This window comes from Balaenoptera acutorostrata, chromosome 17 (assembly GCF_949987535.1).
Source record: "Balaenoptera acutorostrata chromosome 17, mBalAcu1.1, whole genome shotgun sequence".
Taxonomy (NCBI): Eukaryota; Metazoa; Chordata; class Mammalia; order Artiodactyla; family Balaenopteridae; genus Balaenoptera; species Balaenoptera acutorostrata.
The window spans coordinates 70,505,668-70,532,464 of NC_080080.1; the positions used below are offsets into that span (position 1 = coordinate 70,505,668).

At 46.1% G+C, this 26,797-nt stretch overlaps 1 protein-coding gene and 1 long non-coding RNA gene across 2 annotated transcripts in view; one reads left to right on the plus strand and one right to left on the minus strand.

Moving 5' to 3' along the window:
- LOC130705529 (uncharacterized) overlaps positions 1-8,256 on the plus strand; it is a 42,767-nt gene extending 34,511 nt beyond the window's left edge. Inside the window, exon 4 of the long non-coding RNA XR_009005805.1 lies at positions 7,286-8,256. This is a non-coding gene — a long non-coding RNA (uncharacterized LOC130705529). The remainder of the gene's footprint in view (positions 1-7,285) is intronic.
- On the minus strand, positions 989-26,541 carry VXN (vexin). The gene is made up of 6 exons (XM_007185006.2): positions 26,020-26,541; positions 20,132-20,187; positions 12,162-12,312; positions 8,098-8,159; positions 5,295-5,386; positions 989-3,387 (listed from the first exon to the last, which is right to left on the minus strand). Exons 1-6 carry the CDS (start codon positions 26,084-26,086, stop codon positions 3,204-3,206), a joined length of 612 nt encoding a protein of 203 aa, XP_007185068.2. The 5' UTR covers positions 26,087-26,541; the 3' UTR covers positions 989-3,203.
- Between the last annotated feature and the right edge of the window lie 256 nt (positions 26,542-26,797).

The following is a 26,797-nucleotide window of genomic DNA, read 5'->3' on the forward strand; positions in this document are numbered from 1 at the left end:
CTCTCCACAGACCCAACAAGGGGCACAGAACCAGCTGCCCTGTCAATGATGGAGTCACACGTCAGGTCTTTCTTTAGGTCAGTTCCACTCCCGGGGAAGCACATGCCTCTCCCAACAGAGGACATTCATAGGTATGAGTCTTGTCCCACAGCCAAAGTGACTGCCCCCTGAGATCTCTGTCCCTCTGCACCGTGGCAGTGCCTTCACCACAAACCTCTCAACAGAGGCTGACATTCTTATAAGAAATTGAAAACTAAATGGAATTGTAATCCTTAGGAGAGTTGTCTTTTTGTCTGTGCTTCTCCTTGCATGTCCCTAGGTCTCTGCCAACTTAGAGTCAGAGACAACGTGTCACATGATGCCTTTTCAAATCGGGCTCTGGCTGTCGCTGCTTTCCCTACCCACTGCCCATCTGCCAGATCTAGGGGCGGGGTGGAGGCCTGCCACAGAGAGCATCCAGTAAGAACTGAAATATGTGACTGGGACTTGGTCCTAACAGAGGTGACTTTATTACTCTAAATGTCTTGGAATTCCTGTTGCCTCTGGCTCAAGAGGACTCCAGGCTCCTTCATTCCCGGACAGCCGTCTGCAGCCAGCCTTGGCGTCCTTCGGCAAGTGGCTGTGATGTGAGTCACGGGGGCAGTCTCCAGACAGGCTGACTGTGAGGTGGGCACAGAGGGATGGTCACTGAGCCCCCTGGGGTTTGTGGTGGGGACAGAGGGCAGCATCCCAGGGAGGAGGGTGAACCCTGAGAGCACAGGTCAGGCCAGGCCAGACCGCAACAGAAGTGGCCCCGGTGCTGACTGCTGGGCGGGGCCTGTAATATCAAAACCAGACATTGCCTTAGGATGGAAAGAACATGCTGGGTTCTTTCTCACAATCCTTTTCATTTAGGTAAAGGAGCAATGAGGTACAGATGCATAATTCTTTCCCTTTGTGAAAGCCTTCTCTCATTCAATGAAGGAGCCCCAGGCATACTCTTGTGCTGATTTATTAATGTCACAAACAAAGCAGACTTTATTTTTATTTGAACTGGCCAATGAAAATGTTCTATACAAGGCAAACACTTCATCATGAAATTTTTAAATGAAAAATAAGTAAGTTCCAGCCTACGTAGATCTCCAGCTGCCACATACAAATAGAGGACATCAGTTATAAAGTAAATAAGTTAAAATAAATAGTCATAGGATACTCCGATAGGTCCAGTGTAAACTACCTGTTTTCTCCCTACCTTTGTTCTGGGTCCCTTCACCCATACACTGTAAGACTATTACACAGTCCATTGGGAACTTCATTGAAAGAGCACTTGATGCCCAAATCTCCAAGTCATGTTCTGATGGGAAGACTGGGTGTTCGGAGTCTAAAACAATGGTTGAAGAGCAGAGGTCAGCAAGGTGAAAGCCCAGAAGCCCAGGCCTCTTATCCCCCATGCCTTCTTACATTTCACCTGGAGATGTGGAAGCAGGTAATTTAGAGATCAAAAAGCAACATGTGGTCACGGAGCAGCAGCATGTGAATAACAGTTGTGTCTGAGACCAGTGATGTGGCCCAGGTCTTCCTTGTAACCAAAAAATGGCAATTTCCAACCTGGTCTTAGACTGAAATTCACCATGGAGTCGCTGGTTTTGTTAAGTGGGTTGGATTAATTTAAGCTTCTGAATTAGAAAACAAGCCTTCTGGGGGCAGAGTTGAGGCCACAGATGACAAATATACGAAGCACATCCCACTAATCTGCTCCACAGGCAGGCATTACCAATTGATCACTGCACTCCTTTATCTCAGATTCTAGCTCCACACAGCACTCTAGGCAGCCTGTGCCAATCAATTATGTTTAGCATTTGATATGAAAATTATTTACTAGCCTTGGTTCTTCTCTATGTTCTGAATATTCTTGTGTGAAGGAGTAGATATAACACAGGCATTGGAGCCTGACACCCATATGGGTTAGGTGCCTTCAGACTAATCATTTAACTACTTTAAAGCCATGTCTATTAAATGGGGAAGGCCACCTAACTCAGAGTTGGCAGAAAGATCGGGATAAGGTATGTAAAGTGCTCACTATCACACCTGGCACATAGTAAGCATTTAATAAATGGTAACTATCATTATCATGTTATCATTTTGAGGCTACTGATGTTGATGATAGAATTGATGATGACATTTCCATTAAAAGAAGGAAAGCATAATATGATATATTATGAAACCATATGAATGGTTTATATCATTTATATCATGTACTTTCTCTAACTTTGTCAAATCGTTTCCTTCAAATATTGCCCCCAGAGACATATTCCTACCCCTCAAAACCATCCTCAAATCAGTTACTAGAGTAGGCAAAGCAAGGAGTCTGGTACAGAAGCTGAGGACCTGGTGTCTAGTTCCACGATCTGGTATCTAGTCACATAACCTCTTAAGGCCCTTAGCTTCCCCATCTGTAGATTGGGAATAATTGTGCTTTAACAGGAATTTTGTGAATATAAGAGGTAATGGATGGGGGAGCATTTTCAAAAGTTAAAATAATTATACCCAAGCAAGGTATTATTAATTCCACTAGACTGTGTCATTTCAGAAAATATTAGCATTCAAAAATTTAAATCATGTTTTCCTATAGAAAAATCACATGTAAAAGAATAGAGAATTCATGCAATCATGCCAAATGATCATCAGAACTGATCTTGACGATACTCTCAAATGAATATTAGAACTACTAAGTAAATATATATAGCGCTTTGTCACTAAAAATCCTACCTCATCAAGATGAAATAAATATGGTGACAGGAACAGTGAGAACCATTGTGCTTACAAGTGCCTGAAACATCAAATTCTTACATTTATACTGGAAATTAGAACGACTCACAAGGAAGACTGAGGAATTGCCTGCTTCCTTCCTTGGAGGTCTTTAAAATGGGTTGGGAAAGTTTGATTTTGGTGCCATTTTGCTTGAACATAGGGATATAAACTTGACCTCCCGAAGTCACTTTCAGACCAATGGCTTTATCGATTCTAAGAAGGAACAGTTTTCTTTTGCCTTCGAGGGAGGTTCCTTTCCCGTTTCCTGAGCCAGGGCGATTAGTTAGTACTGGAGGGTGATGTGCGTGGACCAGCTAGTAGCAGAGGTGAACGTCGCTCAGTTCCGATCTGGAAGTTTCCTCCCCTTGTGCAGTGAACTCGGGCCAGCGCAGGGCACCTGGGGAGGGTCACCTTTAGTCAGCCTCAAAGGCGCTGTTGGTAGCTCCCATGTATTCAGACTTCTTCTTGTGCCTGGTCCACATTTTCCGGAGGATGCTGGGGACGCCACAGGAGGCACTTCCTGTCAGCGGTAGGGAGGCTTCTGCTCCCTGAGGGAGGGTAGGATACTCTTCAGTCATCTTCTTGAGGTGCCTGGATCTGCAGAAAATCCGCAGGTGGGTGAGGAGGGCGGTCACTGTGCTGAGCCCGTCTTTTAATTGCTGCCCTCGAGAAGAGGCGCCAGAGCCCTGGCTCATCCTCTGCTCATACATCCTATGACCACGGTGGAGGGTCACTGCTGGGGCCCACGCAGGAATGACACCCCATCCCCCTGCCCCAGGGAGGTCCTTGCATGGGGAGAGGGAAGGAGGTGGCCCTGAGCACACTGGCTCATGGATCCCAAGTTCTGCCCTTGTTCCAAACTCTGCCCCTCCTCACCCCAACCCCCCATCCCTCCACCTCTGCACAAACGATCTTGCTGGAAAGAGCAGATGTCACAAAGCGTCAGCTATTGAAAGCCCATGAGCCCTGGGGCTGAATCCTGCTCCCCACTTACTGTGTGACCTCAGGCAAGTGATTTGACCTCAGCCAGCCTCAGTCTCCTCATGTGCAAAATGGGGATAATTTCATCTAACTCAAGGGGCTTTTGTGAGGAGGAAAATAAGGTCATAAAGCATCCAGCACATTGTCCCTCTCAATAAATGTTCATTTTTCTCACTTGCTCTCCTTCAGTGAAAGAATGGCCTTTGTTTTCTTTTCAATAGCCAGGGTCCAGGAACAAATGGAGATGAGAACGTCTAAGCTTAGAGAGAAACGGGCCATTTAGAAGAACCCTTTGCAATGCAGCTGCGCGGATGGAAAGGGCGCCTCTCTTGAGGCACGCGGTTCGTGTTTGCTGGTTACTGCAGCAGTCAGCAACAGCCATTGCTGCTCAGAACAATTTGCTACTATAAACTCAATACAATCGAAAAGATACTTTTCTCTAACTAGGTCCCAATACGTTGAGTGGCTTGGCTTTTATCATTCATTCCAGATGGCTTTCTTTCACCTAAAAAAGGGCTTCACACTGGTCTGTTCCTCCTCTAACTCCCTCAGCTTTCAAGGTGTGCAGACCTTGGGTTGATATCGTGGTGCATGGTCCCTCATATGTGAGCATCTATCACCTTACCAAGCACGTGTCTTTCTGATTCCCAGATTGTAAGCTTCTTAAAAAATGATGCAACCGTTGGAGCTAAGCTCTTCGCACATTATCTCATCCTATTCTCACAATAATCTCTCAAGAGGTTATGATCGTCCCCATTTTTTTGGTTTGGTTTTGTTTTTAAAGAAGCGAGGACACAGAGGTCTGAATAACTTGCCTGAAGTCATAGCAAGTCAGCAGCAGTGCCGGGCACGCAGGCAGATCTGAGTCAAGAACCCACACCCTTCATCATCCCCGAAGCCACTTTTCTGCTCTCTCCAGTCTGGAAGATCATGATGGGGGCGTAAATGTACGCGCTGAGTTGAGTTTAAGGCTCTTGCTTGCCATCTTCTTTGTGCCATGTTGAAGGCAGTGAGGGCGTTCCTGGGGGGGGGGGGCTTATCACTCCTGCTACTCTGGCTGCTGGTTCTGGGTCAGAGTTAATAGTAACGCGCTGGTTATAAATTTGGCTTGAAACATTTGTAGCTCACGTACTTTTTACCCGGGCAGGGGCCCTTAATCTAATTCGTGAGGCGTTTCTGACACCAGCATGCCTTCAGGAGGCTCTGCATATGGCCTGTGATTACATTTATCTAATTAACCAAAACCCCTCCCTCTTTAGACTTCTCCTAGTCTAAAGAGTGGGGTTAATGAAGTGGAAACCATCAAAAACACTTCAGCTTAATCCTAGGGGAAAAGCTGATGTGGCGTGACAGAAACCCAGGATTATTGCCCTCATTAAAAGGTAATTTACAGCTGGCAGGGATTCTGTTTGAGCTTCTTGAGGGTCTGACGGCCGGGCCACCTGTTTACTCTCTGGCCGCAGGAGCAGGACGGGAGCGGGTGGGGAGCCCCGAGGCAGCCAGATTGGGGGCAGAGCACTTACCCTCTGGTCAGAACGGCTCCGTTCTCCGAGCCCGGAGCTGCCGCCTCCAGGACGGCGGGAGCTTTCACCGAGATCCGGGCCACCGGAGGCATCTAGGTTGTGAGAAGGGAGTGTGAGGATGGCGCCCTGTCCCCAATTCCGGCGGTGGCTGGAGCCATTGGAAAGGGCATCAGCTAAACTGAACTACCATCAACCCAGGGCAATGGTCCTCATACGGCCGCGGGCGCCAGGCCCCCCCCCACCACTCCGGGAGGGCTTGTTAACGCAAGGGTGGGCCCACCCTAGCTTCTGAGTCAGTAGGTCTCGCGCAGGCCCGAGAATCTGCATTTCTAACAAGTTCCCAAGTGCTCTAGTCCCAGGACCCCACTTTGAGAACCACCTACCTAGAGAAACTTGAAAGCAAGCAACTCAATCTTGCGAGGGCTCTGTCCCCCTTGCACCCCTATGGTCTGTGTCCACTTTGCTGTCAAATCCTGCAGGTTCTGCAAGGTCAGTGTCACCCTCTCCCTTTTCTCTGCTGCAGCCTCAGGACCAGTCCTCCTTGGGACAGGACCTCCTTTTTTCCCACAAGACCCGCCCCGCACCCTGGGCCCCTCCTGGATTCACAGGGTCTCGCCACTGCAGGGTGGACCGAGGCCAGCTCGGCACCCTGATCTTTAAGTCTCCTCAAAACAGGACTCCACCTTATCTGTGCAGCTCTGCTTTCTGTCCCAGCAGGGCTGGTCCTGCCTTTCCTGATGCCCACACACAATGCTGCATCCTCACCCAGCTTTTCCTTCATTCTCTGGATCAAGCCTCACCTCTGCCTGCCCTTCAAAGACCACTTCCTCCAGGAAGCCTCCCCTCAGGCTGGTGCCCCAGCTGATTTCTCTCTGTCTCCTGCATCCCCACAGCACTGAGTCCTTATGTGACATGTTTTGGCATCCCACCAATTCTGTCTCTTTACGGTTGTCTACTTGTTTCTTATGCTGGTGCAGTCTCCCCAGGAATGGCATGCTTACGACAGGGTCTGGGACTTACCCTTTGGCGGCCCTCCTCAGCTCTCCTTAAAGGAGGTGGTGAGTGCTCAAGAAACATGTACCGAATTGAAAAGTCACTGGTAGCCTAAGCAGGGCTAGGTCCTGAGTTCGTTCAGTCAGTGGACCTCTGCTTTGCTCCTCCACCCCACGCCCCAGGGAAGGCTTAAGATCACCACATTCCTGAAATTGCTGGAAAATTCCAGGTTGAGGACACCAGGAGTCACTGCCCCTTCTCTCCCGCCCCGGCCAAAGGTTGTGGGCAGAGTCACTGTGCCACCTTGTGGCCTCTCGGGAGCTGTCCCTCCCCATCGTGCCCGCAGCCCAGAAACATGCTTCTTCCCGGGCTGTCCACCATCCTGTTTGCCCCAGCGCATGTTAGCGTCAAATCAGATTTAGCTGTTCGAGCTCTGAATTGCTCTCTGCCCTGGGATGGGGGCCTCCAATGAGCTGCAGGACCCCAGCCCTACCGTCTCAGACCCAGAGGAAAGGATCAGTCATGCTGCCGCTCTGTCCTCTGCACTACTGTCGCCCCCTCCTTTGTGGCCACCTCCCCATCACCACCCTGACCCATCCCACCTCGCTCTGGCCTCCCAGCTGCTGCTACCTCTCTGCCAAGGGCACTGAGTCCAGCCCGGGGGCTGGGGGCAAGTGATCCAAGGCAGTGAGCTGCCCTCTCCCCTTAGCCTTGGGCTCAGCTGAGGGCAGCAGTTCGAGCTGTCACAGCCTGACCACCTTCACTCTGTGGCAACGGCCCAGCCATCCTCAGTTTCCCCTGGGTCCCAGGTCGGGACAGGGGAATCCTGATTGTCCCATCCCTGCCCTTTTTGTGGTTTTCCTAGTACAGGGATGACCTAAATGAAATAATTGGATTAGATTTCCTGCCCAGACCAGGAGCAAAGCGCTCACGTCTCTGTCCAGTTTGTTCCATAAGGACGAGTGGGTGACTCAGACACTCTCTCCCATCTGTTCTAGTTCTCAGGATCTATGAATCTCGAGAGCTGATGCCCGCAGAGCCCAGGACGCCCAAGCTGACCTCACCTCCAGCCACCACTCCACCCCTTCTGTGCTAACCCAGGGGACACCCACATTCATGCCCAGAAGATGGTGAAGGAGATGTATTTTTTTCAGGGTGACGCTGAGCTAGACCCAGACATGCACTACCCGCTCCCCCTTCAGGGAAAGACAAGCCGCCCAGCTGGGGGAGGGCGGGGAGCAGGTGGCTCTCAGCTCCTTCAGGTGTCCTTGGCTACAGAGGGCCACCTCGCCCAAGGTCATGCCCTCCTGGGCAGCCTGCATGCCCTGAAAGAGCAGGAAGATAATATAAAGGATTGGTCAACTGGGTCCAACTCGGGCAACCCACATGGACAATCCCTGCCCCAGAGCTCCCGGTGGGAGGTGGTTCAGCAGTTCCTTCTGAGTTGATGGTGTTTTGTGTTTTCACAGTGCTCGAGACCCTTGCATCTCTTTACCCCCGTAGCTGCCCCTGCGAATTGGTCAGACACCTCCACCTGGCAGGGGCCTGCCACACAAACTGCTTCTTTCCCCCCCGTTTGAGGTGTCCGCTAGGCAATACCTTCTGTTTACCTAAGAGCTGAATTTCTGGCAAGAAAGAGAGAGGCAGCGAGTGGGGTGCCACCAGCTGACAGGCTTTAGGAGCAAAGAACCCTCAGCTACACTTTTCTAATAATCCTCAGGCCTGGAACAAAGGACACTTTGTCCTGGCACAGACAGGACAAGAAGTTTAAAGCACAGCAGATACAGCTAACCAGGTTGATTTTACTTACCAAAGCTTTGCTATATGCTCGATTCCCACACAGATTTGCTGATTTGGGTTCAGAAATCCCCACTGCAAAGTTGAACGGAGGGGACGTTACTCAGTGGTACTCTGGGTTCCAGCTCCCCCGGGTTCTGCATCAATTATCCCATAGCTAATCAGTCACAAGCCAGGAATATTCTAACGGCCTTTGTACTGAGCAGCAAAATCACGCACTAGGGTCAGGCAATGGGACAACTGTCGAGTGGGTCACCTGCACCCCTGGTGCTCTTGGGGAGGTTAGAACTAAGGTCTCATAAGATCACGTGTGTGGAGGTGTTCAGTACGGGGTCTGCCTGCAGTAGGGGCTCAGAGAATGTGCCCTTAGCTCCTCCTTTCTTTCTAAGGCGCCAGATCACAGGAGGTTATCAGCAGTTAAGTCTTTATAGCTGGGATCAGTCCTTTAACCTGCCGCTCCTGGACACGCCTCTGTGAAAATGAGCCCAAAGTCCTGCCTGCTGTGGAAGTAAGCCTCATAATGTGGGAGGATTGGAGGTTATCAGAGTCCTGAGGCACTGGCATGAGATGTATGTGAGAACCTTCTTTCTATGCCTTTATTTGAGGCTCGACCCACTGCTGGGAATCCAGATGTTGAGCTGAGGTAGCTGGTGATGGGCGGGGGTGGGGTGGAGTGGGGAGGCTGGCCTTCAATCGAGTCCCTCCTGGGGCAGATGTTCCTGAAGGAGCCCCATGCTATCAGACTACAGCGTAGAGAAATACCACCCCCCGACCCCGAGGAAAACATCTCAAGGCCAATAAAATGAAGTTACAGGCTACCAAGGTCAGACCACGGTGTGCCGTGCTCTGGCGTAAGTGACGATAGTAGCTCATATTTTTGAGCATTTACTGTGTCAGTCGCTGTGCTGAGTGTAAGACTCATAAACATTGTTTCATTTAATCCTCACCACAACCCTCACAGGTAGACGTCATAATAGATGAGGAAACAGAGGCTTTAGAGATGCACAGCAATTACGATGAAGCTGGGTGAGGAAGATCTAGGGAATGGTAAGCTGACCTCTTTGGTGGTCTTGCAAGGCTGGGAAAACTTGACCGAGGGACCCCCTAACCCATTCTGGGAGGAGTTTCCCAGGTGGAGAGACCCAGGAAGGGCAATCCGCAGAGAGAACAGTGTCGGGGAAGGTCCAGAATATAACAGAATATAATGAGTGGTCACAGTTACACCACAGCTCAGGGCTGTTCTGTGCATGGATTGGCAGGGACAGGAGTGTCATAGGAGGTGGCCCTGGAGAGGTGAGCAGAGGACTGGGTCCTGGAGAGCCTTGGGCATGGTCTGGAGGGCAGCTGGCGGTGGAGAAGACACAGTGTTTAAAGCAGAGGGTCGGCAGAGGCAGATTCTGCATTAGGCTACCCTCTGGTAGCCTTGTGGAGCAAGAGCGACTGGTAGCTGAGGACCAGGCTTGGCTGCTACACACAAGGGATGAAGGGAGTCTGAGCCGGTAGCCTGAGATTGGTACCAAGGAGAGATGAGACATATGGAGGAACTGACACTGTCAGTGGTTAGTGTGTGGAGCGGGGGTGGGGAGGACAAGGGGGTATTGGGATAAACATCCCAGCGGCTTGCTGGAAAGATGGATACTGGCCCCAGCTGAGAAAGGAAGAGAGGTTTGACGGTGGAAGACGAATTCCATTTGAACAAGTTGATTCTGAGATGTCCCAAGGACATCTTGGTGGAGACATTCCACCGGCCCAGGAGGTGGGTGTCCCCTTTTCTGGGCACTTGAGGTTCACCTGCTCAAGGCTTCAGAGTCCCCACTCTTTCCAAGGTTCCTCTGAGCATATTTCTCCCACGTGAGAAGCCTACAGCACCCAGGAGCCTTCTCCTTTAGCTCAGAAAAGAAACACGTCTCCAGATTTGAGATCCCTGGAGACACACATCCTTCTGACGGGAGGATGGAAAACTCGTGCCCAAGGCCGGTGCCCAGCCTTTCCTGTGGGTCTGGCTTTGACTCAGAAACCCTCCCTCCCTCTCATCCCCTCTGGAATCTGTCAGATTGTGGGAGCTGAAGGAATTGAATCGATGCCCAGCTCAATCTTTTTTTTCTTTTTTTTTTAAAACCTGACTAGCACATTCCCTGCATGAGCTGACTGTCATATATCAGGCAGAGTCTCTCCATTTCATAACTTGCTGTTCCCCCCTTCAGTCCAAGCTTCCACAAGCTACTTAGGGAGGAAAGTAGCCCCTAAAACCAGACAGCTGGAAAGACATTATTTTCTGGGGGAAAGACGCAATTAGCTAGCAAATCAGGAGACATGAGATTTAATCTCAGTTCTGCTGCTGATGAGCAGTGCACCTTGGGTAAGTCAAACAGTTTCCATGGTTTCGGTTTCCTCTTCTGTAGATCGGCAGGGGGTGCTTGCAGAGATCAGTGGGCCTCCACCTTCAGGGAGGGGGAAAGTCACCCTGGGAGCAGGCTTGTTAAAACAGATTGCTGGGCCCTACCCCAGAATTTGATTAAATAGGTCTTGGGTGGGGCCCAAAATTTGCATTTCCAGCAAGTTCCCAGGTGGTTCTGCGGCTCCAGGGATGCCACTTGGAGAACCACCCATTAGATCGTCCCTAAATCCTTGCTAATCAGTATGTTGTCCTTGGACCAACATCATCAGCATCATCTGGAAGATTATTAGAAACAAAACCTGGGGCCCTACTTGGTCCTACTGAATTAGACTGCATAAAAACAAGATTCCCAGGTATTCTTCTGCACATTCAAATTTGAGAAACATGGCTCTAAATTCATTTTGTGATTTTGTAGAGAAGATATTCTTTTTCTTTCTACGCACAGGCACCCACCCAACCACCCACCCACTTATATATAGACAGAGGAAAAAAAATTATCTTCTCAATCTGCAAGGCACATTGTGGTTTCCCTAAGGCTTTCACTCTCCATAAAAATGTATATATGTAATCCCTTAACTAGAGAATACAGCTTGACTTATGGGTTCTTACACGTAGGATCTTAGAAACAGGATCAGGTGTTAGTGACCAAAGAAACCTTAGAGATCCAATCTAACATCTATGAGGGAGGAAAGAGAGGAGATGGATGGATAAAGAGAGACACTCAATGGAATCTAATTTCAGTTCTTCTAACATACAAAACTGTTGACACCCAACAGCTTTGAAAAGGATGTCCAAGACTTTTTGTGTATTTCTGGAGTTAAAAATAGGAATAACTTGAGGCTGTGGGCATAACAGAAATAACCTAAACCAGGAATTAAAGGCTAAATACGATCACAGACTTCAGCAGGCTAGACACAGATTCCTGTTTAACTGCTCGGGGTGGGAGCCATTTTTCAAAATAGTGTGGAAGGTAAGACTCTAATGTTTCCAGCTTTCAAAACAAATTTGTCTCTAAATTCTTTTTATAAATTGTTGAAATAGTTTTGGTGTGCTGAATTGGGTGATTGGGATTGACATGTATACACTGATGTGTATAAAATTGATGACTGATTAAAAACAAACAAATAAATAAATAAACCCTGAAAAAAAAATTGTTGAAATAGTTCAAGTCGTTCAAATTTAAAATGGTGGGATTTTTAAGATGGCAGCTGATGAAGGAGCCTGTATAATTACACACACACACACACCCCCTGTAAAATAACGTAAGCTTCCTTCGCTTCATGAGTCATGTGTACACTGGTTTCCTCTCCCCCCAGCGTCTAATGATGTCTACCTCCTCCTGAGTCCCGCAGGACTGCCTGTGGAGCTAGGTGGCAGATGAGAGCATCTTTGCTCACCACGCAGACCCAGCAGCGAGCGTTCTAAGGTAGAAGGTGTTTTGTGGTGCTGCAGTGGTGGGGCCCCGAGCAGGTGCATTCAGAGCAGGACCGGCATGCACTGGGGAAGGCGGTGGCCCCACGCGCAGGTGCTCCGCCCACCGGGCGTGATGGAGGACGCCCGGGAGGACCACGACGTGGCTGGAGCCAACGCAAGCCAGTTCGCGGACACCGTGGCAGCTGCTCTAAGTGGGCCACTGCCCCCCAGGGAGGTTCCGGGGACCCGGGCCGTGACGCACGTACCAGGCCTGGCGGGGGTCTTGGCGGGGTGGGCGCCCTGCGGCCGCGCGTTCTGGAAGCGGCCCGACCTGCGGCCCTCGCCGTCGTGGTGGTCGCTGCGGTGCTGCAGCAGCTCCAGGGGCCGGGACGCGTAGAGGTCGGACTCGATCACCACCTGCGGCGGGGAGGAAGGACCGTCAGCTTGTTCCTCCCCTAGAATCTCAGCCTCCACAGCCGAGGCCGGGACTGCAGCCTTGCGGACGGACCTCGTGCTGACACAGAGCCTTCCTGACTCCAGCCACTGCTGGGAGCAGCGAGGAAACCTGGGGAGACTGGCCTGAAACGGTGAACTGTTGTGTTTAACTTCAGCATGTCCGGCGGCACCATGGTGCAGGAAAATGAGGTTTCTGGGGGCTCCTTACCAGCCGTCCCTTCACAGAGTCAGAAGCCTGGGCCCTCAGGCCCCAGACTGGGGCCAGTTAACTGCCCTAGGGCTGGACATAGTTTGACAATGGAACAGGCTATTTGAAATGAGGACAGGCCCTGGAAAGCGGGCTCTTACTGTCTTTGCAGCTCAGTGGGCGCCCTTGTTCACGTAGAGGACAGCTTTCTGGATGCTCCAGCAGAGGGGAGATCTAGTCAGAGGACTCGGGGCCCAGCTGATTCCCAGGTTGTAAAAAGGAAGAACCTGCTGGCCAGAAGAAGCAGGCACGGCTCCCGGACGCTCAGGTTTCCTCTGCTTTGCAGAGTGCCTGTGTCAGCTGGAGCTGAGAGGTGAGTTTCCATGACCTGTGGCTCGGTAAGTGGAAATTCTGGCAAGCCAGAACGGAGCGCTACACGCTAAGGTGTTTTCAATAATGATCCCCTGCTGAATAGTGGTTTTGGGAAAGTACATGAAGAGGAATACCCCTTTTGTCAGGGCCCACTGAAATGGGCCTTTAAAATTATAATAAAAATACTTAGATCATTGAAATAATTTAAATGTACAAATTTGAGACAGATAGTACCATATTTTATCTTAATATCGGGGGTGACAAAGGGAATCTTAGCAATTTGGGACTCATATCGTGCATGTTTGAATGCATAGCCATGACACTGGGGTTGTTCATTCTGAATGTCTTCACTCCTTTGAAGCAGGTTAGAACTTCCACATTACACTGCAGCTTCTCTGAGGTTTGTATTTACTCATTCTCTTGCTCACTCGTTCCTTCCTTCCGCAGACATCCTGCGAGGGCACCTCTGTGCCAGATCCTGGCACTGAGTCTATCTGTGAGTGAGGTGGACCCATTTCAGCCTTTACAGTCTAGCCTTTGATGAATTCCCCTCCATTGTCCACATGTAACAATTGTGGAGGAAGCTGAAGCAAATAAGACTGAATCTTTAAGTATTATAATAGGGTTATATTTCAGTTTAGTGGAGAAAAATTGGACCTTTAATAAATATTGTTGAAGTAAATGGCAGGCCATTGGGGGAAATGGATCCGTGTCCACACTTCTCATACGAAAATGAATACCAGACAGACCAAAGATGCATGTTAAAAAACAAACAAACAAACAGCAAACACTAGAATAGAATATGGCTCAATATAACATTTGTTACATATAATAGGGAATTATCGCTATGTACATAAAACTCTTACAAATCAATAAAGAGGAAAAAAAATAGAAAAATGGGACCAAAAACCAGCTGACAATTGACAATAGACATGCAAATGGCCGGTTAACATGAAAGGTGCTGAACAATAATAATTAAATGCAAATTAAAACAAAGTTGGTTTTTCTCCTATCAGATTGTCAATGATGATGAAGATAAATTTCCATTTGGGGTCATGCGAACCTGAGTTCAAACCCCAGTTTTGGTACTTTGAGGCTATGTGGAAAGGGGTCATCCTCTTGACCACCCTTGCTGTACTGGGGCAGAGTCACTGCTGGTCATTCGCAGAGATTTCAGGAACACAGCAGGTTCTCTTTCCCCGTGCCACCTGTTTACCTACAACATCAGGAAGCAGTCATGTCCCCAACAGAGGAAGGGGAGCTGTCACTCTTTGCTTCAGTTTATCACAAATAGTCCTTTGCTTAAAAAAGTAATATATCCCAAATTTGGTCTTATCTGGCTTAGGAAATTAACTCTTCTCGGGCCCGTTTTAGGACCCAGACTCATTCATTCTTTGCCTTTGGAGAAAGATGATGGTAATTAAGGATCATTTAGGATTAGTGCCCTTTCTCTTCTGGGCACTGCAGCATGTGGGATTTTTCCCCCAATAATTTAAAAATATTTTTCCTCCAGCTTTACTGAGATATAAATTGACACATATGATTGTATACGTTTAAGGAGTACAATGTATTGATTTGATACGTTTGTAAATTGCAAAATGATTAGAAGGTGGTGTTTCTGTTGGTTTTCCAGCAAGCCTTCAGTGCAGGCTGGGGGCAGCACCCGTCCGCCCTACGTCAGCTCACTGGGGGCTGTGAGGTGCAGTAGTGGGTGGTCTGGACTCACCACCCTGCACAGACAGTCCTCTCAGCTTTTCCCTTTCCTTCCCTCCTCTTAGCACTGCACTCTGCCATGGTGTCACCCAGCATACTGGAATTTCCTAGATTAATGGCATTTTGGACACGTGTACCATTTGGCCTCAGGGTTCCCCCTGGAATGTGGACCTCCAGGTCAAACGGGAGAGACCTGAGCCTCATTACTGACATTCAAGCCTTTGGCTGTCTACCTCTCATCACAGGTATTTTGAATTTTGTTTTCATTTTTTCAGCATCCCTCTAATGAAGAGTGAGGACTGGTGTGTTTTCCAACCCATTTTGTAGAAGGAGGAAGTAAGGCTGGATGTGAAAGCCTGAGGAGTCCAGGGGGGAGGCCCAGCATTTCCTCCCCTGAAAAGGAAGCAAATGTTTCCTTTTAGGAACAAGAAACCTCAGCCATCCCTTCTCTGCATTGTGGGTGGGAGAAGGGAATGGGGAGGGAGAGAGTGGAGAGACATTAGCTGCTCTGCCCCCGGTTGGATGTAGGTTTCCCGGGGTGGGAGTGAGGCTGGTTACTTCCCAGGTCCTGACTTAGGGCCCAGTGCCTCAGCAGGGTATCTTCTCGGCCCTGAAGGATGCCAAAGCAGTAAAGGAAAGAGGAGAGGGCTCAGCTCAGAAGATTTCCCTTTCTTAGCTGGCCTCGTGCTTGCTTCTCATGCCCCACAATTGCGGAGGCTCTGAGAGGGCTCAGGGGCAGTGCATCAGGCCCACACCAGGGAACGGACAGCTGGATGCATGGCTGTGGCCTCCTGAAAGCCTCCCGACAGCCTGGTTATTTTCTGGTCTGTAGGATACGGTCCGGGCTGGATACTGCAGCTGGTCTTAGAACAAACTGGTCTGAGCACAGGCTCTTTAGCACCCTGAGTACAAGGGTGAGATTGGGGAATGGGGAAGGGGTGAAGGGGAGACGTGTTTAATGTTGGATTTTCCTTTCCAAGTTCAGCAAATCGCCTGCTGAAAGTAGGGAATGTCCTTGTGTATCAGATTCACTGTGATAAATTGATGCTTCCCTGCTGGGTTCAGATCAGAGACCTAGGGGGCTGGTAGGGAGTTAGAAAGACAGGTGAGACCTAGGTGATGGAGGATCATCGTGGTTTTGATTGACGGCATCCAGAGTAAAGTTCTAGCCCAACTCCCTAATTATACACACAGGGAAACTGAGGCCAAAGGAAGCCGTGTGTCTTCAAGGTCATGGAGCTATAAGGGGCAGAGCCTGAACAAGGATCATGGTTTCATAGCTTCTAAGGAAGTGCTCTTTGTAAGACCCATGGAAGTGCTGACATCCAGGTAAGAATTTTCAAGTGCAGTTGATTGCTCAGTGCATTTTGAAACATCAGATCACCAGACAGAAAAATCAGATCACCGCTCCTCCACAAGGTTGAAATCTGGGAAGAATGTGACATTTGCACTTCCATTCCTCCATCTTTCCTGATGATCGCTGCTTATTATGAAGGGGCTGCGAATCTCGGTGGTAATGGCTCCATCGCACTGGAAGGCCTAACTAACCCACGCTTTGGTGTAAATTTATTCCTTTAAGCTACTCTTATGATGTCTGCGGCATCAGGATGATCAGGATGTTAGTAAAATTGCCTAAGAATCGGAGGGTATGGGGAGAAAAAGACTAGTGAAACGATCTAGAGAAGGAACAGTGGGTGGCTGTAGAAGAAGAAAATGTAACTTATGAGGGGTCCAGAGAGAGAGGAGACTGCCGCACTAAGGATGATTCAGAGAGGAAAGAGATACTTGTAAAGGCAGGAACCTGACATCCATATGGTAGCCCAAGGGGTGAGAATAGAGACAAATAAGACTTTCAGGACAAAGTCATAAATATTGGTACATTAGAGCAGCTGCAAAATATGAACGATTTTCTCGGGAACTCAAAGGGAAGCCAAGAGCCAGGTGGATGAAAAAAGATCAGAGATAGTTTTTTCTTCTTTGGGACTCAGTTCCCCCGTCTTAGGTGGATTAAGACCTTTCCTGTCTTTTCTAATTTGATTGTTCTGTACAGCTGGGTCTGAGTTTTATGAGCAAAGGATGAGTCATGCTGTTAGGGGAAATTAAAAATTCAGAGGAGAGCTCAAAGGCCAGGGAGCATTATTAAGCTGTCTTACCTGGAGGAAGAATGCATATTTGAAGACAAGACCCTAGCTTCTGTTTTTTCTCTTTTTTACTTCCAAAGCAATTTTTATTTGTATTCATATACTTGAGTCAATTTTTTTCCCCTTGGAGTAAAAATGTTTTAGGAAGGGACAGTCATAAGCCATTCCCAGGAAAGCTGGGAGCTTGGTTCTGCAGAGCCTGGCTGAAGTCAATGGATACTCCAGGAGGCGGTGCCCCATGTTTTGGGGGCTTCGTGAATCTCATGCCCCTGTAGCTTCAGTTCCACCATAGAGAGTTGTCTCCTTTATTTGGGTTCTAAATACCTTGAGAAATTTCTTCCCTAGCACCCTATTTATATCCTAGACAGTATGATTTAGTTTCTATTTTTAAGCTTTTGTAATCACAGTTTTGTCCTTATAAAGCCAGTAGGTATTGGTATAAGCGGTGATTCAGACAGAAACACTGTTTAAGGTTAGAAATTCAAGGCAAGAACTTGGTTGAAAACTAAATATTCCTAATTCCCAAAGGATCTTCCCTGAGTCATGAATGACTTGTGGCTCCTTCAAATCCAGAGTACGGATCTTCCTTGACTTACAGTGGGGTTACGTCCTGATAAATACCCCTAAAATATCATAAGTTGAAAATGCATTTTATACAGCTAACCTACCAAACATCATAGCTTAGCTGAGCCTACCTTAAACGTGCTCAGAACACTTACATCAATCTATGGTTGGGCAAAATCATCTCACACAAAGCCTATTTTATAATAAAGTGTTGAATATCTCATGTAATTGACTGAATACTGTACTGAAAGTGAGAAACAGAATGCTTGTCTGGGCCCAGGATGGTTCTAAGTGTATCCTTGTTTACCCTCGTGATCATGTGGCTGGTGGGAGGCTGCGGCTTGCTGTGCTGCCCAGCATTACAAGAGAGTATGTTGTACCCCATATCGCTAGCCTGGGGAGAGATCAAAATTCAAAATTCCAAGTATGGTCTCTGAATGCATTTCGCTTTGGCGTCATCGTAAAGACAAAAATCATGAAAGTCAGACTGTCATAAGTCAGGGACCAACTGTAATGCCAAACTCAAGTCTGTGCTCAAACTCTAAATTACCTACAAACAACCCCTCCCCTTTCCATTTTTGGTGACACCCACTGCTCCTTGAAAGTCAGGAGCATTTTCCTTCTAGACTGTGTGCTTAAGTTTTTAGGGATCATGAGAAATACAAGAATTTCTTGCACTACAACAAAGAACCCATTAAAAGCCCTTTCTTTCTTAGTATATAAATATTCTCAAAGTCATTTTAAAAAAAGGATAAACCACTGACAGAAAAATGAGCAAAAGACATGTCTTTTAACCCATAGGGAGAAAATATCAAAATCTATGAAACGATGAAGAATGATATTAATTACTAAAGAAATGCAAATTAAAACAATGAGATGTTTTCACCTATCAGATTGTCAAAGGTTAACAACATTTGATACCATATAGTGTTGGCTCAGGTGTTCTGGTAAAGGTAATTTAAAACAGTTGCTAAGAATTTGGCAATAGCTATAAAATTTTTTCAATGCTCATATGCTTTGAGCATTTTCTTTCTTTTTTAAAATGGACATATAACATTGTGTAAGTTTAAGGTGTTGATTTGATGACCCAGCATTTTCATATCTATGAATTTATCTTCAAAAACATTTGCATAAGAACATAAAAAATATGTTCAAGAATATTTCTTGTGGCATTGTTTTAGTGGAAAAAATGGGGAAACCCCATTTATTGATGATTTGGTTAAATAATCTAGAAAACATCAGATTTGGTTTGGGTAAAAAATTATAGTACATTCATTCATACAGTGGCATACTATGCAGCCTCTAAAAAGAATGGGGAAGATCTGTATGTATTAATTGGCATGTAAAGATGCTCAAAATTTGTTTAGTGAAAAAAGCAAGTTGCAAAACAGCATGTTATTGAGCAATAAAGCGTGATAATTATACATTGTTACATGAGAAATTTTCATTTAAAAAAACTCCAGTGCTTATTGAATGTTCAGTATGTATCAGGCTCTGGACTAAGCAGTTTACATGTATTAAATCATTTGCTCCTTCCAATGGTTCTTGGGATGTGTGCTCTCACTCTCCCCATTTTAATGCTAAGCAAGTCAAGTCCTGGAATGGTTAGGCAACGTGCCCAAGGTCATATAGCTAGAAATGGATAGAACTGGGATTTAAAACTGGGAAATGGAAGAAACCAGGCAGTTTGACTCTAGTCTGCATACCTAACCACTATGTTCTATAGCTTCTCAGGATTTTCTGATATCATAGTTTACATCTTTTTAGTATTTGAAATTTTGTAATGGGCCCATCCTGCTTTGGGAATTAAAAAAGTAATAAATGTATATAAAACAACAACGACTAAAACCAATCTCATTCCCAGGACACTTAAAAAAATTTTTTTTAAATGGAGAATAGGATTTAAAAAATTGAGATACTTAGAAAATCAAAATAGTGTTCTACAAAAACAATTGTGATAGAAACTGCAGTATAACCAAGAGGGAACAATTAGCAATTAAAATAAAACTTTTAAAGTGCAAAGATGTATTGACAGCTTATATATAAAGAAATCTGTAAGTAAAATGAGAAATTCACAGGCTCTAAAGACATGTAAACTAATTTTAAGGTAATGCATGTGCTTATTAAAGAAGCAAAAAATAATACAAAGAAATGAAAGCCAGTGCTGGTGAGGCTGGAGGGAAATGGAAAAGCATTGTTGGAAGCCTGGCAGCTGTCCAGAATTCCCGGTAGTATGTGACGAAACTAGAAGCAGAAACCATCTTTTAAAAATCACTGTTCTATTCTCCGCTCCAGCACAGGAGTAGGAATGCAAATGATGGATGGATGGATGGATGGATGAAACTGTTCTTATCCTTTACTTGTTAATTCAACTTTGAGGCCTATGTACCACAGGATTAATCCAAAAAAATAGTATTTTGTACAAATAAATTCATTGTACTGCTATTTATAATAGTGAAAAAGTGGAACATTGCAAATGCCAACAATAGAACACCCAAGTCAGGGACGGTCTACCCACACTGTGGACTCTGTTTAAGAAAAAAATGTGTATATAAAATGAAAATTACTCTCTGTGGGGAAAATGACAGAAGGGGGTCCAGTTCAGGACTGTTTGTTGTCTGGTGGACATTTGTCAGTTGTTTTGGTTAAGTGGAGGATGGAGAATGCAACAGCAACATGGGCTACGGAAAACTTTCCAGGCTGTGGAGAGCGTGGATGGAGGGGGGAGGTGGGGAGTGAAGAAGCTAGACACTGCTTTTTTAATGAAAGTCAACAAAAGGGATCAAAACTGAAGTTTTCTTACATTCTTGGTTAAGAGATGTTGAGAGCTCTTGACTCTTCTTCTGGCTGGACTGGACACTGCAAAGAGAGAGAAAGGAATGGTTTTAGAGAACACCTGTGAGACTGATGTAGCTACAGTAGCAATACGGAGAGGGTTTGCACCTGGAGTGGGACAGGGCCCAGAGGAGGGGGGTTGGGAAGAAGAGGCGGGTGCAATTGCAATTTTATTTTTATTTTATTTTTTTAATCTTTATTGGAGTATAATTGCTTCACAATACTGTGTTAGTTGTGTTAGTTGATGTTGCACAACAAAGCAGATCAGCCATATGCATACGCAGGTCCCCATATCCCCTCCCTCTTGAGCCTCCCTCCCATCCTCCCTATCCCACCCCTCTAGGTCATCGCAAAGCACCCAGCTGATCTCCGTGTGCTATGCTGCTGCTTCCCACCAGCCAACTCTTTTTTTTTTTTTTAAACATTTAACACATTTTTTTAAAAAGTATTTATTTATTTATTTATGGCTGTGTTGGGTCTTCATTTCTGTGCGAGGGCTTTCTCTAGTTGTGGCAAGCGGGGGCCACTCTTCATCGTGGTGCGCGGGCCTCTCACTATCGCGGCCTCTCTTGTTGCGGAGCACAGGCTCCAGACGCGCAGGCTCAGTAGTTGTGGTGCACAGGCTTAGTTGCTCCGCGGCATGTGGGATCTTCCCAGACCAGGGCTCGAACCCGTGTCCCCTGCATTGGCAGGCAGATTCTCAACCACTGCGCCACCAGGGAAGCCCCAGCCAACTCTTTTACATTTGGTAGTGTATATATGTCGATGCTACTCTCACCTCGCCCCAGCTTCGCCCTCCCACCCATGTCCTCAATTCCATTTTCTATGTCTACCTCTTTATTCCTGCCCTGCAACTAGGTTCATCAGTACCTTTTTTTTTTTAGATTCCATATATATGTGTTAGCATATGGTATTTGTTTTTCTCTTTCTGACTGACTTTACTCTATATGACAGACTCTAGGTCCATCCACCTCACTACAAATAACTCAATTTCATTTCTTTTTATGGCTGAGTAATATTCCATTGTATATATGTGCCACATCTTCTTTATCCATTCATCTGTCGATGGACACTTAGGTTGCTTCCATGTCCTGGCTATTGTAAATAGTGCTGCAACGAACATTGTGGTACATGACACTTTTTGAATTAGGGTTTTCTCAGGGTATATGCCAGTAGTGGGATTGCTGGGTCATATGGTAGTTCTATTTTCAGTTTTTTAAGGAACCTCCATACTGGAGGTTTCCATAGTGGCTGTATCAATTTACATTCCCACCAACAGTGCAGGAGGGTTCCCTTTTCACCGCACCCTTTACAGCATTTATTGTTTCTAGATTTTTTGATAATGGCCATTTTGACTGGCATGAGGTGATACCTCATTGTAGTTTTGATTTGCATTTCTCTAATAATTAGTGATGTTGAGCATCTTTTCATGTGCCTCTTGGCCATCTATATGTCTTCCTTGGTGAAATATCTGTTTAAGTCTTCTGCCCATTTTTTAACTGGTTTGTTTTTTGTTTTTTTGTTTTTTGATATTGAGCTCCATGAGCTGTTTGTATATTTTGGAGATTAATCCTTTGTCTGTTGTTTCATTTGCAAATATTTTCTCCCATTCTGAGGGTTGTCTTTTTGTCTTGTTTATGGTTTCCTTTGCTGTGCAAAAGCTTTCAAGTTTAATTAAGTCCCATTTGTTTGTTTTTGTTTCCATTACTCTAGGAGGTGGGCAATTGCAATTTTAGATGTTACTTGGTCCAGTGCACCAAAGCTCATAGCAGCACTATTCATAATAGCTGAAAGGTGGAAACAACCCAAATGTCCCTTAACAAATTAATGGACAAACTGAATGTGGTATAGACATACAATGGAATATCATTCAGCCTTAAAAAAGAATGAAATTCTGAAACATGCTCTAACATGGATGAACCTTGAAAACGTTAAGCTAAGTGAAATAAACCAGATACAAAGGGACAAATATTGTATGAGTCTGCTTATATGAGATACCTCAACTAGTCAAATTCATAGAGACACAAAGTAGAACAGAGGTTACTAGGGGCTGGAAGAAGGAGGGAATGGGGAGTTGTTATTTAATGGGTACAGAGTGTCAGTTTGGGAAGATGAAGAAATTCAGGAAATGGTTAGTGGTGATGATTGCACAACCATATGAATGTACTTAATGCCACAGAACTGAACACTTAAATAGTTAAATGGTAAATTTTATTTACCACAGTAAATAAAAAAAAAACTTGAAGGATCAGTTAGCCATAAAAAAGTTACGTGGTTGGGAAAAAGGTGTGCATTTGGTTGAAAGTGGAGGCACCCGGACATCTCTTTTGCACATTGACGCTAAAATGATTTACTTGGTTTACTTGGAAGTGAAATCCCACCCTGCCACTGCCCTGCCTAGAATGGAAATGACTTCTTGTCACATCTCAGATTAGTGCTCCGGTGAGAGCTGTGTTATTTTCTGCAGGGCGCCTGCTGCCACGAAGCCAGGCGAGCAGAGGCTGGTTAAGAGCCAGGGCTCCGGACTCCTTTCACTTGGGTGTAAATCCCAACTTGACCACTTGCCAGCTGTGTGACTTGGGCGAATGACTCATCCTTGCTAAGCTTCACTTTCCTCATCTGGTAAAACTCGCACCTACCTCAGAGGGCTGCGGTGAGAATTAAATGGTCTAATCTTTATCAAGCCCTTGGCCCAGCGCCTGGCAAAGAGTGAGTTCCCAGGAATTACTGGTGGTTATTATTGATACAATTCTCCTCTTTCTCTGCAAGGTGAGGGCAGGTGGAAGGAATAGGTGATAACTTCTAGAGACTGTAGCCTCCGTCAGGAGTTCTCTTTCTGGAGTTTTCTCCATTTCCCCCTGCTGTTCCCCAACTCCCCTTTGCCAACCCTGCCGCATTGTTGTTTATCCCCAAGAGAATTATTTTGAATGCTGTTCACCTTAGAATTAAACCCACTGGTGAGCTTCAGGAAATAACTTCTGGTATAACTTCTTGGTAAAACCACAGATTTTATCTTTTATATTTACTGTGAACTGTGCCTATGAAATCTTTCCCTTAAAGGGCTCTCCTTCTCTCTTCCGGAAGTAAAAATACACACTTGTCCTCAGTTACAGACTTGATCTATGTCTTGTGCCTTAAAATACTTAGGAAACACCATAACACTTGCTGTCGCCATATTTTTGTGAGCTTTAAGATGGCTCAGCTAAAAAAAATACATAGATTTAGGTTGAACCCATTATATATGTATGTGTGTATGTTGGAAACAGGGATATAATACAACGACAATAAATGTGATAATGGCTCGCATTGAGCTTTACTAGGTGACGACTTATTTCCTTCTCTCATTCACTCCTCACAGCAACTCTTTGGGGTTGGGTGTCTTCATTAACTCTATTTCTTAGGTAGATACTGAGGGTTAGGGTCACACAGTTGGTGGTGGAACAAGGCCTGCGCTCTTAAACACTAGGTTGCTGAACTTGTGCTCGGTAAATGTTTTGTTCATTGCACGTTGAATACACACGGCTAAACAGGAGCGTGTGGGAAAGGGCATACCAGGGAAGACTATAACCCTTGTTAGAGAAAATCAAACCACGTCTATTTCTGCAGGCAGGGAACGTGGGGATGGAATGAAGAGTTACCAATCTCTCTCATAAACAGTGACTTAGGAAGACCTGGCCCCGTCTTCGCCCACTGAGAGCCTTATGCTTGATGCTCTGGAGGAGGCGAGATGAGGCAAAACAAGGCGTAGGAAGAGGCGGACTTCTTCCACTTACAGTCTAATATAAAACTGTGAATATTCCTTTTCTAGAGAACAGCTTCCTGAGCAGTGACATGTCCATGAATACTGATGACTGGTTTAATACCAGGAGGTGGCCATGAATAAAAATGGCAAGAAAGAAATACAGGATGGAATATTTATCTTTGACTAAACGTATTCATTGCTCAAAATATGGAATAAAAATAGAAATCACTTTGTAAGTGATGTATTTAATGGTGCTTACTACCATGCCAGGTACTGTTCTAGATGCTTTATGTATTTTGTCTATATCTCATTTTTTCCCCCCATAATAACCTTGGGAGTTAGGTAAGTTCTAGTTCTTCCTTTTTTATAAGAGTGGAAACTCAGGCCCAGAGAGGTTAACTGCCTGCCCAAGGTCACACAGCGTAGAAGTGGTGGTGGGTCTCTTGACTACTGTGCTAAGCAAATGGATTCAAAGGCCCTGTTTTGAATGATTTTCTTCAGGTGAAGTATGACATTGCTCCTGAATTGTGTAATAAGTTTTAAATTTAATAGGGCCATTCAGCTTTGATGTTTTTCTCCCTTAAACTTTTTTAAATGGAAAAAAATTATAGAACATAGACATTTTAACATTTTCGTATTTGCTTTCAATTTGTTTTCTTCTCATACAAAAGAAATAACAAATGAGAGGACAAGTTTTGGTCCCTTTTCTACTCTTCCCCAGTTCTACTTTCCTCCCTCTCCAGGGCTACTAATATCACTAACTTTATCTGTGTCTTTCCAGCCTATGTTTTTTATGCTTTTCTCTAGATATGTATCCATAAACAATATATAGTACTGTACAAATTTAATAATTTTTAGCCTGCTTTTTTTTTCTCTCAACATGATGCTCTTGAGAGCTGTGTCCACACACATAGATCCAGTTCTTTTCCCTGTTGACTACTGTGGAGTATTCCAGAGTCTGATGACACAACATTTTACCCCTTCCCCTCTTCAAGGACATTTAAGTTGTTTTCAGTTTTGCCCTCGGAGACCCAGTGGTCCTGTAAGCATCCACGTATAAGAGCATTTACAGGAGTGGAACTGTTGGGTCAGAGGGTCGGCTGTGACTTTTCAGGTACACTCCCGAGTCTCCAGAGGGTATCCCAACTTCAGCACGTGGACAGACTCCCAGCTTTTTTTTCTCTCCCTCTGTCTGGCAATAGATGTCTAAAGCTTAATTTATGTTCTGCTGGCATTCTCTTTGTGGCCAGGCTGAGTCTCTCCCTTCCCCCCAGGAGTGGCCATGTCGATGGCTGACATGGGAAGAAGGAAGGGGTTGTTTGAACAGGGGGTCACAGCACCAGCAGACATCCGGCCCTCTTCATTCAGTCTGACAATGAGACCAGGGGCTAAGCCGGGGTCCCGGGCTCTCCCAGCAATACAGAGGCTGCAGGGAGAGCACAGGGGCGGCAGGAGACAGGGCCCAGCTCTGCAGGGGGCAAGGGAACTATCCAGGGACACAGAGCCCTTCCCGGGCCTTGACACCATTCACCTCCGAGCAGCAGGGCTTTTACAAAGTCACACTCTTTGGCGGTGCCAGTGCCAGGTTAAGTTTGGGAGCGCGGCCCTGGGGTCTGTGCAGAGGCCAGCCTGGGTCAGGGCATTCTTGGACCACTTCGTTGGACTTCAGGCCACTGCCAGCAGGATCCCTCCTCATATTTCACGGCACAGTTAGAAATCATACTTTTGAGCCAGCTGCTTCGCATTTCAGAACCCACTTGCTCACTGGAGAAGAGGAAAGAATCTATCTGCCCTGGGAATTTTGTTTTCATGTCTGTTTCCTAAAACAATGGCTTGCTGTCACTTTCGTTTGGCGTACTGGGTTGCCAGTATCGAATTAAGTAAAAGGAGGAGTGGTTAGCTGCCCTCATTTCCCCTTTGATGGATTGTTTCTCAATGATTGATGTTCATCCATATGCCTCCTTTTCAGAAACAACCACAAACACCGTCAAAACAGAGAGACCATCCGACCTCAGAAACCTGGGGGTAAACCGTAGTAAGACAGCATATGACTGTCTTTACCCTCCTGCTTAACCTGCCACGTTAAGGAAACAGTCAAGGGCAATTTTACTCACCCTTGGAAGGAATCACGGTGGTGAAAACTTCTATATTTTCATCACTGCAGCTGTAAATCTGATGCATCGTTTCAGCCTTCTCTCCCCAAAAGTGCCTGGGAACCGGAGGCCTCTCTCTGAACCCCTAGTCGCGAGGTTTCCTAATCCAGTCTGGCTCGGGGATCATTGTGCCGGTCCACAAAAGACAGGCTGGTGCTGTGATCTCATCTCATTCCAGAGTCTTCACTGCAACATTTTCTAATCCCATCTGTCTTTTTTTTTTTTTTTTTTTATGAATCCTATTATTGCGAACCTTTGATGGAGCCTGGAGGCTTCAGTCCCCTCGCGGCCAGGATGTATTTAACATTTTTATTTTGCCGTGTCTGCCGCAGTGAATTTGGAAGTCTTTTGTGAAGTGGTGATGAAGTGAAATCGCCTACTCGGGTAGCGTAGCGCCAAGCGTGGCTGGAGGATTTTACCGAAAAGGAAACGTGAATTTTGGTACCAGCAATTTCCCTTTTCATTTCAGAGATGAAGAGGCTTTTTTTTTTTTCCCCCTCCCTCCAGAACTGGCTATTCAGTAATTTGTCATGTGTCAATTTGGCTTCCTTGAAAGTTTCTATTTTAAACGAAAGGACTGTTCTTCCAGCGCGTTCTCGCCTCATGCCAGTACATGACAAGGCTGACATTTCTAGAGAGCTGTGTGTTTAGCATCTCCTTGTACAAGCCTGCAGGTGCTTGCAGGAATGGGGGTAACAAGCAGTGCCTGACGCTTGAGGTGCCCAACTACGGGGAGGTT

Coding starts and splice junctions, on each gene's coding strand:
- VXN (XM_007185006.2), bottom strand. CDS start 26,086: ATGCATCAGATTTACAGCTGCAGTGATGAAAATATAGAAGTTTTCACC. Junction 8,160..12,161: donor CAAGACCCCCGCCAGGCCTG/GTACGTGCGTCA, acceptor TCAACTTTGCAG/TGGGGATTTCTGAACCCAAA. Junction 3,388..5,294: donor GGAGCCGTTCTGACCAGAGG/GTAAGTGCTCTG, acceptor GATTTTCTGCAG/ATCCAGGCACCTCAAGAAGA.